Consider the following 11,017-nt stretch of genomic DNA (forward strand, 5'->3'; position numbering starts at 1 on the left):
TGATCATAAATTCAATGGTAATTTTAAGAGCCACGTTATTCTTAGAAGAACACAAAAAAGACTTGTAACATTACTCGATTATATAACATTCATTTTTATCAAATGTGAACTGACAGTGAGTTTGGGCCAAATTTTGACCGTCCTTGAAGAAAGCAATGGGCAACGGACGAGATGAAGTAAAACTTTTCAATAAAATAAAAAGGCAGTGTTTGCCAATGTCATGGATAGGTACTGAACATGGCCTTTTCCTCAATTTCAACAAAAAAAAAAAAAAAAAAAAAAACTTTCATCTCAAAATTAATTTCAATATTTCTACTTTCTATACCACATCAATCATTTTTTTTATTATTATTCAAATAAAAAAATCACTACAAAATAAATTTTTTATATTTTTTCATATAAAATATATTTTTTTATTTTTTCCCACAAAATAGTTTCACTAAAACCAATTAAACACATATTTCTAAAAAGCACTACAGGATTAGCCTTGGGCCTGGCCTCTTGGCAAACACTACCAAAGATTTTATTTCTACAAGAAATCATAAAATACTAGAGGATGGCACTACCTTTTTTTACACTTTTACACCCGCGCCCCTTTCAATGATTCAATTCAATCTTTTGGCTTAATTACTCACAAAAAAAAAATTAAATTAAATTTTTTTTAGCTTTATTTAATTAAATTAATAATTAAGACTTTAGTAACTTCAAATGAAATTATTTAAAAAATTTGGAGGATTCTACTATGAATTCTTTTGTTCATCATTATTAAAAAATAAAATTTTTTATGATACTACAAAAAAGTAAACAAATTCAAGTGACATTATCATATTATCTTATTAATAAAAAATTTAATAATTTAATAATTAACGTAAATATCACGTAACAATATGGAAAGAGATTTATAATAAAAATGTAGCGGTTAAAAAATCTTTGGCTAAACCTGAAGGACAAATGGAGAATGTATCTTCCCAAAATTCCATACGTATACATTAGAATGCCTATGTGGCAGCGACGACAATCCACCCCGAAGAAGAGGGCTGCATTCGATTGGCCACTACAAACTGTCCGAATTTACCTCTGTCATCCCTGACGTCAAGTGCAAAAATCAGGTCCCAGTTCACATCCCACGGTGCTGAACTCATCCTAGTTTCTCATTAGCGGCCAGGATTGAACACTGCATAGCCAATCATGTAGCGGACTAGCACCGTAGCAGTGGGCGTTTTGAATTATTTTAGCTGTTAGAATTTCGGACACAGAGGAAAGCGAAGAAGATGAGTCAAGAAATCGAAGCCCCTCTCAGTAAGATTTTCATTTTCCTTTTAACTTTCTTGCATTTTCTCGTCGACTTTCCGACTCTTCAAACACTAAGCTAAGCTAAGCTCCAGCTCTTCTTTCACTCATGCACAGTCCAGAAGAATCAAACCTTCGAATCTCAATCCTCCGACGCCGAGAACTCTCCAATCGAGCAAGTCGCTCTCACGGTTCCGGTCACCGACGACCCCTCTCTCCCGACCTTCACTTTCCGAACGTTGATTCTCGGAACCCTAGCATGCGTCCTCCTCTCCTTCCTCAACCAGTTCTTCTGGTACCGTCGAGAGCCGCTCTCGATCACCTCGATCTCGGCTCAGATCGCGGTGGTTCCACTCGGCCACCTCATGGCCTCGACGATCACGCGCCGAGTGTTCTTCAGGGGGCGCGCGTGGGAGTTCACGCTCAATTCCGGCCCGTTCAACGTGAAAGAGCACGTGCTGATCACGATCTTCGCGAACTCCGGCGCTGGCAACGTGTACGCCATCCACGTCGTTAGCGCCGTCAAGATTTTCTACAAAAAAAACTTGACTTTCGTGGTGTCGTTGCTCGTAGTTTTTACGACGCAGGTGTTGGGCTTCGGGTGGGCCGGGCTTTTCCGGCGGTACTTGGTGGAGCCCGCTGCCATGTGGTGGCCCCAAAATCTCGTGCAAGTCTCGCTCTTCAGGTTTTTCTTCTGCTTGTTCGATCAAGTTTCATGATATCTTTAGGACGCTTGTAATTAGATAAGTCTCGATTAGTTATGGAATAAATTTTCTACGAAAATAAGAAAATATCTGTTAAAATTGCAAGAGTTCTTATAATCCAATTTGTAGGAAATTTCTTGTTGTAGTAAGTGATGTCATCTTCGATGCATGTACTGTGGATTCACAGGGCACTACACGAGAAAGAGAAGAGGCCCAAGAGTGGGTTGACAAGGAATCAGTTCTTCCTCATTGCCTTCATCTGCAGCTTTGCTTATTATGTCTTTCCAGGTTACCTATTCCCGATGTTAACGTCTCTTTCCTGGATTTGCTGGATATTCCCTACTTCTGTCTTTGCCCACCAGCTTGGTTCAGGACTCCACGGGCTTGGAATTGGTGCATTTGGATTTGATTGGTCCAGTATATCCTCTTACCTTGGAAGCCCACTCGCCAGTCCATGGTTTGCTACTGCCAACATTGCTGCTGGTTTTCTGCTTGTCATGTATGTCATTACCCCTATAGCTTATTGGCTTAATGTCTACAAGGCCAAGACTTTTCCAATATTCTCAGATGGGCTATTCACCTCCACTGGCCAAAGCTACAATATCTCAGCTATAATAGATGGAAACTTTCACCTTGACATGGATGCATATGAGCGTACAGGCCCTCTCTATCTCAGCACCTTCTTTGCTGTATACTATGGTGTCAATTTTGCCTGCCTTGCCGCCACTATTGTTCATGTGTTCCTCTTCCATGGAAGGTAAAACACACTTTTACCTGATTGTTGTTAGTTGAGCATTGCTACTTGCTTATCAATTTTAGTGGGCGTGCTTTAGGATGTCTCTGCAACATCTGTAGGAAATTAAGACTTAAATGAACTCAAAAGGAATTTTTTTTTTTTAAAAAATTTCAAACCAACAAAATTAGTATAGGTGATACTGTTGTGCTGGAGCATATGACTGAATTCATGTGTGTGTCTATACATGTATGTGTAATATGTCCCTTCTTAAATTCTTCGTTTGTTTCGTAATTATCTTCAAGAAGAACCTGCGGAATTATGTCCTGTTAATCACTTTCATGTATGAACTCCAGTCTTAACAAGTACTAAATTTGAAGTGTTCTTCTTGTAACCCAAACTACCTCTAATTTTAACATCTAGATTGTGCAATCAAAGAGAGGCAGGGGAGGACTAGCTTATACGTTGTATTTTATTTGGTAAATTCCACTTACTTTTTCAAGGGTGCAGGGAAATGTGGCAGCTAAGCAAGTCTGCCCTCCAAGAGAAGAAGATGGATGTGCACACAAGGCTCATGAGAAAATATAAACAAGTTCCACAGTGGTGGTTCATGTGCATCCTTTTGGTTAACATTGTGGCAACCATATTTACCTGCCAGTACTATAACGATCAACTCCAATTGCCATGGTGGGGCATCTTGCTAGCATGCTGTGTTGCCTTATTTTTCACTCTTCCTGTTGGAGTCATCGCAGCCACAACAAACCAGGTATGTCTCTGCACTATCTCACAAACGCAGCATCTACTTTTTAGTGCTTTTATCTTTCTATCCACTCATTATAATCGAAGTCTAGTGGAAGTTCATGGAAAGTTAGATCTTATATAATCATTCTATATGTAAATTTATTAACAAGTACTGGTTTTATGTTTGTTCATGAATACTACATCTACTGCACGTAGCTGTTATTCTTCTAACTTCTAACAAGAGTACAGCTTTCGCTCGTGAGCAGATGCCATCTTTGAATGTCATCACTGAGTATATTATCGGATATCTCTACCCAGGATATCCGGTTGCCAACATATGCTTTAAAGTGTATGGCTACATAAGTATGAAACAGGCGATCACGTTTCTAGAAGACTTTAAGCTAGGTCATTACATGAAGATTCCTCCAAGAGCAATGTTCATGGCGCAGGTAAGCATCCTGTGCATTCCTCTCCCCAAATTGAAATGGAGAAGAGTGTTTTATCAACAAGTAATGTTACTTTTCACACTCATTTATTATGCTCATTTTACATCGGTTGAGGTGGTGTATTTTAAGTGGCTTTTTATGTCATGTCAGTCATCTAAAAAAAAAAAATCACTTAAAACACGTTATGTTAGCTACTGTGAGATGAGTGTGATAAATTGGTATGAAAAGTAGCATTACGCTTTGAATAATGCTATTTAGTAGACTGTTATATGATTGTCATACGACTGAGAAGACGTAACAGTGAAAATTAGTCTTTGGATCAACAAAGGCTTGTAAAAAAGAAAAATCAATGGCACATTTTCATTGCCACGTCATCCCAATCATATGACATTCATATAATAGTCCACTAAATAGCATTTTTCTTAATCTTTATCAACTTTTGTTTAATAAAATGATAATCAGCTATCTAATCCCCTAATTACTATAGCAATGATTATTTTCAGGTTGTAGGTACTGTGGTATCAGCATTGGTACATTTAGGAACGGCATGGTGGCTTATGGATAGCATTCCAGACATATGCGATAGGGCATTGCTTCCGGCAGGCAGCCCGTGGACTTGCCCCGGCGATCACGTATTCTATGATGCTTCCGTCATCTGGGGTCTGATTGGGCCCCGAAGAATTTTTGGAGATCTTGGCCACTACTCTGCCATCAACTGGTTTTTCTTAGCTGGGGCTGTAGCTCCTGTTGTCGTTTGGCTCGCACACAAGGCCTTCCCAGACAAGCATTGGATTAGACTTATCAATATGCCTGTGCTCTTGGGGGCAACAGTCAACATGCCTCCTGCCACTGCTGTCAACTACAGCAGCTGGATTCTTATTGGGTTTGCCTCTGGCTTTATTGCTTTTAGGTACTATCGTGGTTGGTGGAGTCGCCACAACTATGTGCTATCTGGGTCACTTGATGCCGGATTGGCCTTCATGGGAGTATTGTTATACTTGTGTTTGGGGATGGAGCACGTTAGGCTCAACTGGTGGGGGGGCGATTCAGATGGATGTCCCTTGGCTTCTTGTCCGACAGCCGAAGGGGTCATTATCAAAGGCTGCCCAGTTCTCTAATTGAAGTCTGTATCATTTGCATAATTGCATCTTGAACGAAGCCCTTGCCTATTGAAAAATGAGTGGCGATTCATTGGCAGTGGCTCGGTTAAGGGAATCAACTGAAATCATAGCAAATGCAAGTCTTTATAGGGCAATTGTCTGTGCTTATGGACCGAGCCTGGGTGGGTGATTTATAATCATTAATCAGGATGAAGTTTGGGTGAAACTAAGGGAGGTCGATTGACTGATAAAGAGAATTAGTGGATGAGTTGTTAGAGATGAAATGCCACTTGTGGAGAAGATAAATTATATTTGTGTTTTTGTTTCTTCTACGCTGTGGCTATGAGTTTGTACAAGAAATATAATGAAATTTACAGATTTGTCAATGTGTATTCTTTTATGAATGTCTTACGTATTCTAGCAGGCAATGTTATTTAGCAAATCAATTGTAATTGACATGGACAAGAAGCAAAGCCTTCTGCTTCGGACCACAATTTTGCAATTCAATTTGAAGTCATGGTTGTGTTCTTGACTCATCGTAGTAGCTATGCCATTGGTTGTCCCTCTATTCTTGATTGTGTTCGATTCAATTTCATTTATTGTTTTTGATTTGTAAGTTACCCATGCAATCGGTGGGACTTGAATCCACGATCACACTCTCCACCTTACAAAGGATGTACCATTTGAGCCAAAGCTTATTGGTAATTCAAATTCAAATTCCATTTCTGATGTCAAACAAGTTTCAGGTTAACAGTTAACCTCTGGCATTTCCTTTTGTATCATTTATAAACTTGGTACATTGCACATTTTCTAACGGATGATTTTAATGATTAATTGCTACCAATTGAATATCCTAAATTCTTCACCAAACAGGTACATCATGAAGAAATTTGCACAACCTACTCATCGGTTCCTTCTTTAGGTTTCCCTCCTTCAGAATCAGCTTGAGTTTTCTCTCCTTCAGATTCAGGTTGAGTTTTCTCTCCTTCAGATTCAGGTTGAGTATTCCCTCCTTCAGATTCAGGTTGGGTTGGAGGTGGCGGCAACATCGTTGTGACCAACTCTACTAGCTCTTCCACATCTTCAAATCGATCAGCACATTGCTCTACAATCTGTCGAACATAAGGGAACAAATAACTAAAGCATGTGCCTACAAAATATTATTGGATCTACCTACAAAATATCTGGTTATTATAATAGGAATAATGCTACTTTTCACACCCATTTCACACTGGTTGACGTGGTGCGTTTTAAGTGGTTTTCTAACAAGAGATCTCATACATGATCAAGTGTCAGTCCAACAAGTCCCGACCAACACTCAAGAAGCTGAAACCAGTCACAATCCAGTACTTGAATCAGCCACATCCAAAAGACAAATCCTTGGGTACATAGAAGAAGAAGCCTAGGAAGGTAAATTGTTTTTATAACCATATAACCATATATGTACATGCTTTGAGTTCATCATGAAAATTTTTCTTCTAGGTACCAAAAAAAGTTTTGTAATAAATTAATATAGAAAAACTCGACAACTCGAAAATGTTTGTAATAAAAGGAGTCCAGAAAATCTAAAAAAGGAAACTTGTAAAGAGCAATTAGCAGCTGCCTCCACCAGCATAAGTTCAAGGACTGAGGCTACTATGCAAGAAATATTTTTCACCATGTTCACGTTAATGCCTCTATTTAGTTATACCAAGACAGCTCTTCTTCAGAACATAGAGATCAAAAGGCATCTTTAACTAAATTATTGTCTTAAGCAGTATTCAATGCAACATTTTTACACTCCTACAGATTGAACCCAACTGATCATCTCTTGATAACAAAGTCATTTAGGTTAAAAATGTCACATAGAGTCGATCATTTCTTCACTAAAGCAAGAAAGTTACAAGCAGTCTTTTTCACCAAAACTTAGTTGGATGGGCTCTGAAAGAACCAATTGGTGCATGACCACATCTTCATCAATTTGAGGGTGATTTCACATGTGTAACTAAAGAAGCATGAGACAAAGATTCCGGGACAAGCAATTACCATTTTAGTTATGATGAATAAATCTTTTACTCAATAATTGAAAAACGCAATGTTCTATTCCCTATTGAATCTCCCTACACATCTCATGCTTGTAGATGCTGACAGGCGCTCAGCCTATTTAACATAGGGTTCCCACTTCCTGCTGCCCGGATTCAGGACGCACAACTGGCTACATATATGGCTAGAGTATATAAACACACAACATAGAGCATATGCTGAGAGACATGTTCTCTGGCTACTAACAATAGAAATATTAAAAGAGAGATGAAGACAAAAGAAAAAGGACACTGACAAAGATATTTTTTCTAGAATTTACCGGATAAACCCCAACTGCAGAAGACGGTCTCATGTTGATGATATTTAGCACCTCAGCCTTCGCAAGGTCAAACTTTTTACATCTCTCCGAGAATTCTTTGATATTCTCTTTGGTTTGATTACAAGCAGCAGTTTTAACCAAATAATCATATACCTATAGCACCCAGAAAGACAAATAATCTTCAATTTATTCAACAAAAACGAAAACAAATAAACTTGGGTGGTGGTACTGGTATAGAAGAGAAAAATCCCACCTTGTACTCAGATGGTACAACATTAGCAAGAACTCGAGTTGAATCCTTTGCAGCCCCTTTAGACCGTAGAAAGTCAAGAACTTCAAAATTGGTAAGTGTACCGGCATTTGCTGCTAAACTGCAAAAACGTTTAGAAATATTTATATCCATACAAACCCAAATAAGAAAAACAAAAGGCGTGAGAATTTATAATCCATAAGGGCTCAAACCCATTTAAGAAATAGGAGCCCAACTACCAAAAGCAAAAGCAGGATAACATAGTAAAAGGGAAAGCACATACATCTTCATCACCAGGAAATCAAAGACCGAAATTTGATAAACAGTAATGAATGGTAGTGCTTCAATACACCTACTTCACAATAAGAAAAAGAGTACGTTAAGTTTTAAAATAAAATCAGAGAATAAGAGAGCAGCCAACCGAGAATTCAAATATAAAATCCTGTTTTGCAAGACCTCAATTCCAAAAGTACGAGGAAGCAATAAAACCCAAGAATGCACCATCTTTACATTTAACTCAGAGCTCAACAAACACACATGCATACAGCATCACAAATGATCAAATAATTGGTCTCATTCTCTCTTTCAGAATAATGCATATCCAGAAAACACATAAATCCTTTTAGTTTTCCAACTCGTACCAGTCTATAGGAAGCCAGATACTCAAAACAAGGCCAAAAACTCTTTTCTTTTCTTTTTTTTTAAAAAATAATAATAAACAAATAAATAAAAAATAAAAGCAACACATCAATTTCCATTAAATTTCGATTATCCCTCACAGAAAACAGATACCCAATAACCATGAGTCCATGATAGGCAGATTAACAATACAATTACGGAAAAATAAAGCACTTTTATCATAAGCAGTAACAATAAGCATCAAAATCACAGCAGCTAAAGCACAGAGCTGACTATACAATAACAACCAAAAGTTTGAATCTCAGTCACTCATTGTAAGGATTTTCAACCCACGATATAATAAAAAACTTCGCTGAACTGATGCCAATACAATGATTTTGACTCGCTCAAGACGACTCTGTTATCCTTCAAACACCAAAACAGTAAACACCCAAAAAAACAAAATTCAAACTTTCATGTTCTTTTTCTTTTCTCTGTGTTTTCTCGGGAACCCAACAGAGAATTAGACGGCAAACAGAGAACAAAACACAGTAGAAAGTATGCTTTACCAATGAGATATAACGCTCTCCAAACGCAGCTATATTGTTCGCTAAAATCGCTAAGGGATATATAAAACTATAGAAATATAGAGAGAGCTTTAGAGAGAGAGAGGCTGAGGTTTTGGGAGAGGGTTATGCGGAGAAGCAAAGGAAGTGGCTGTGGCTGAGAGCCTGAGAGGCGGCGAAATTTCGCCCTTTCTGGGGGAGAGAGGGAGAGAGAGACAGCTTAGGAATTTTCGGAGAGACCCAATTCTATATGGGCTTGGGCCTTCATTTTAAGTTTTTTCTTTTTCTTTTCTATTTTTGTTGATTTTTTTTTTTAAAAAAAAAATTTTGTTAAGATACATGCCAATCCATTAATTTTTTTTTACGTAATACAGTTGAAAGAATTAATCCCATTTTTATCGATAACATAGGTATTGTCTCTAATACAAATTGAAACTTAAGTGAAAAAAAAATGAAGTCGTTAAAACTTAAGTACTAATAAGGTATTTAACCATTTTAATTTTTGTTGTTTATATTCTTTCTCTTAGACGGTAGCAATGACTTCAATCGACATGAACGCTCCATTGCAAAAATCTCCTCCCACAACCACGGCCAGGGGTAAGATTCTTTGTTTAACCCCGGTGGATCGGTGGTAGTTTAGGGTGATGTGAAATACATGAAGTTGTTAATAAATGACATATCAACTCTACCAGATATGATTCATTTCATGGAAAAAATTAAAATTAGTACATCTAAAGATGCATATAAAGTTAATTTTGATACGTCTTTCAAAAAATTTAAATAATATAAAATTATGTATACTGTTAAATACTCTAACTTTAAATCATAACCGTGAAATGAATACTTACTAAAAACGATCATTGTTCGACATCTTGGCATTGACTATTGAAGTGGTACATCAATAGTTTGGGTTAATTTTAAAAAAGAATTAGGATTTAGAAGTTATATGTCAATTTCATTTACAAGGAGTAAGCCATTATTGGCATTCTCTATTTGCGCAACTGATTTTGCATGTATTCTTAAATATACAGAAGAGTCGATCATCATTCCTACACCCAATCATTCGCAGCTCTCTCACAAAATATAGAACAGTCAAATAACCAAAATCAAGGCTTTGTTTGGTAAACAACAATGGCTTTACAATGCACTGTTCATGATTGGTGAGGAAAAAAATGAGTGTAATAATTAATATAGAAAAATGAAAAAGTTGTATTGAAATGTGAAAAAAATTTGTTTTGTAGTGATTTTTTTACTTAAATAATAGTAAAAAGTGAATGATGTGATATAAAAAGTGAAAATGTTTTAATATTAATTTTTTTGAAAAATGAGATGAATAATGTGAGAGAATGTAATGTTTAACAAACAACACCCAATTTACCCTAAATCATCGACGTAAAAGGCACACTAATTACTCCCTTGGGTAACCCTCCATGATTCAATATAAAAAGTGAAACTGTTTTGATGTTGATTTTTTTTAAAAATGAAATGAATAATGTGGAGAATGTGATGTTGTTTAACAAACAACACCCAATTTACCCTAAATCATCGACATAGAAGGCACACTAATTACTTCCTTGGGTAACTCTCCATGATTCAATACAACTCATACAAAACAAGCATTATTAATCACTTTGTCTCAGTAGGACCCCTCCACTTCAACTGTTTAGATTTAAGACCCCATTGTGGTTTCAATTTTGAGCTGAAGAATCTGGATATACAGTAAATTCAGAGAAAACAAAAATAGTAAAATTGATTTTATTTCTTCTCTTCAAAATACGAAACCCCAACCATCAAAATGTGATTTGGGCAAAACGACATAGCTTCACCAAAGCAAAATACAATAAAGTCTCAGAAATCAGAGCACCGGCCGTTTTTCTCCCAGTCGCCGAACCGGGTGGGCTCCGGACCACGGGGCCCACCGACCTCGCCAGTCATTTTATTCACAAAATTGCCACTGTCGTCGTAGTCGTCGTTGTCGCCGTCTTCTTCCTGGCTTTCGTTTGGGAGATCTTTTTCCGTAGTCTCCGCTTGTGGCTTGTTAGGGTTTTCTTCGAGCGGATGGGGCTGCTGAGTCGCGGAGCAGATGAGTCGGCTCACTGGGTTCGACAGGGAGCGAGTGAGCGGATCGGATCTGGTGTGGGAGAAGTTCAGCTTGAGAGCGCTCGATGAGAAAAAACGGCACAGATTGCTCGCCATTGTTCTTTTGCTTGCACAACGAAAGAAAGAAG

General features: G+C 37.6%; 3 protein-coding genes across 3 annotated transcripts; 1 reads left to right on the forward strand and 2 right to left on the reverse strand.

Annotated features, from left to right (window-relative positions):
* Positions 1 to 921: 921 nt before the first annotated feature.
* LOC132172040 (oligopeptide transporter 7) lies at positions 922 to 5,546 on the forward strand. The gene is made up of 6 exons (XM_059583465.2): positions 922 to 1,299; positions 1,408 to 1,975; positions 2,182 to 2,751; positions 3,238 to 3,493; positions 3,735 to 3,917; positions 4,418 to 5,546. Exons 1-6 carry the CDS (start codon positions 1,272 to 1,274, stop codon positions 5,030 to 5,032), a joined length of 2,220 nt encoding a protein of 739 aa, XP_059439448.1. The 5' UTR covers positions 922 to 1,271; the 3' UTR covers positions 5,033 to 5,546.
* Positions 5,547 to 5,761: 215 nt separating this feature from the next.
* Positions 5,762 to 9,017, reverse strand: LOC132170882 (RNA polymerase II, Rpb4, core protein). Its single transcript, XM_059582022.2, has 5 exons — positions 8,793 to 9,017; positions 7,889 to 7,960; positions 7,609 to 7,726; positions 7,356 to 7,508; positions 5,762 to 6,126 (listed from the first exon to the last, which is right to left on the reverse strand). The coding sequence occupies exons 2-5, from the start codon at positions 7,894 to 7,896 to the stop codon at positions 5,914 to 5,916; spliced, it is 492 nt and encodes a 163-aa protein (XP_059438005.1). The 5' UTR covers positions 7,897 to 7,960; positions 8,793 to 9,017; the 3' UTR covers positions 5,762 to 5,913.
* A 1,504-nt stretch (positions 9,018 to 10,521) lies between these two features.
* LOC132170626 (uncharacterized) lies at positions 10,522 to 10,989 on the reverse strand. Its single transcript, XM_059581672.2, has one exon. It carries the CDS (start codon positions 10,983 to 10,985, stop codon positions 10,638 to 10,640), a length of 348 nt encoding a protein of 115 aa, XP_059437655.1. The 5' UTR covers positions 10,986 to 10,989; the 3' UTR covers positions 10,522 to 10,637.
* Positions 10,990 to 11,017: the final 28 nt, after the last annotated feature.

This window comes from Corylus avellana, chromosome 1 (assembly GCF_965113065.1).
Source record: "Corylus avellana chromosome 1, dhCorAvel1.hap1.2, whole genome shotgun sequence".
NCBI classification, from domain to species: domain Eukaryota; kingdom Viridiplantae; phylum Streptophyta; class Magnoliopsida; order Fagales; family Betulaceae; genus Corylus; species Corylus avellana.

Excerpts from the sequence above, each read along its gene's own strand:
- LOC132170882 (XM_059582022.2), bottom strand. Across the intron at positions 7,509-7,608 it reads TTGTACCATCTGAGTACAAG|GTATATGATTATTTGGTTAA; the intron begins GTGGGATTTTTC and ends TGGGTGCTATAG. Across the intron at positions 6,127-7,355 it reads CTGCAGTTGGGGTTTATCCG|ATTGTAGAGCAATGTGCTGA; the intron begins GTAAATTCTAGA and ends TATGTTCGACAG.
- LOC132170626 (XM_059581672.2), bottom strand. The coding sequence starts at position 10,985 with ATGGCGAGCAATCTGTGCCGTTTTTTCTCATCGAGCGCTCTCAAGCTG.
- LOC132172040 (XM_059583465.2), top strand. The coding sequence starts at position 1,272 with ATGAGTCAAGAAATCGAAGCCCCTCTCA. Across the intron at positions 2,752-3,237 it reads GTGTTCCTCTTCCATGGAAG|GGAAATGTGGCAGCTAAGCA; the intron begins GTAAAACACACT and ends TCAAGGGTGCAG. Across the intron at positions 3,918-4,417 it reads GAGCAATGTTCATGGCGCAG|GTTGTAGGTACTGTGGTATC; the intron begins GTAAGCATCCTG and ends GATTATTTTCAG.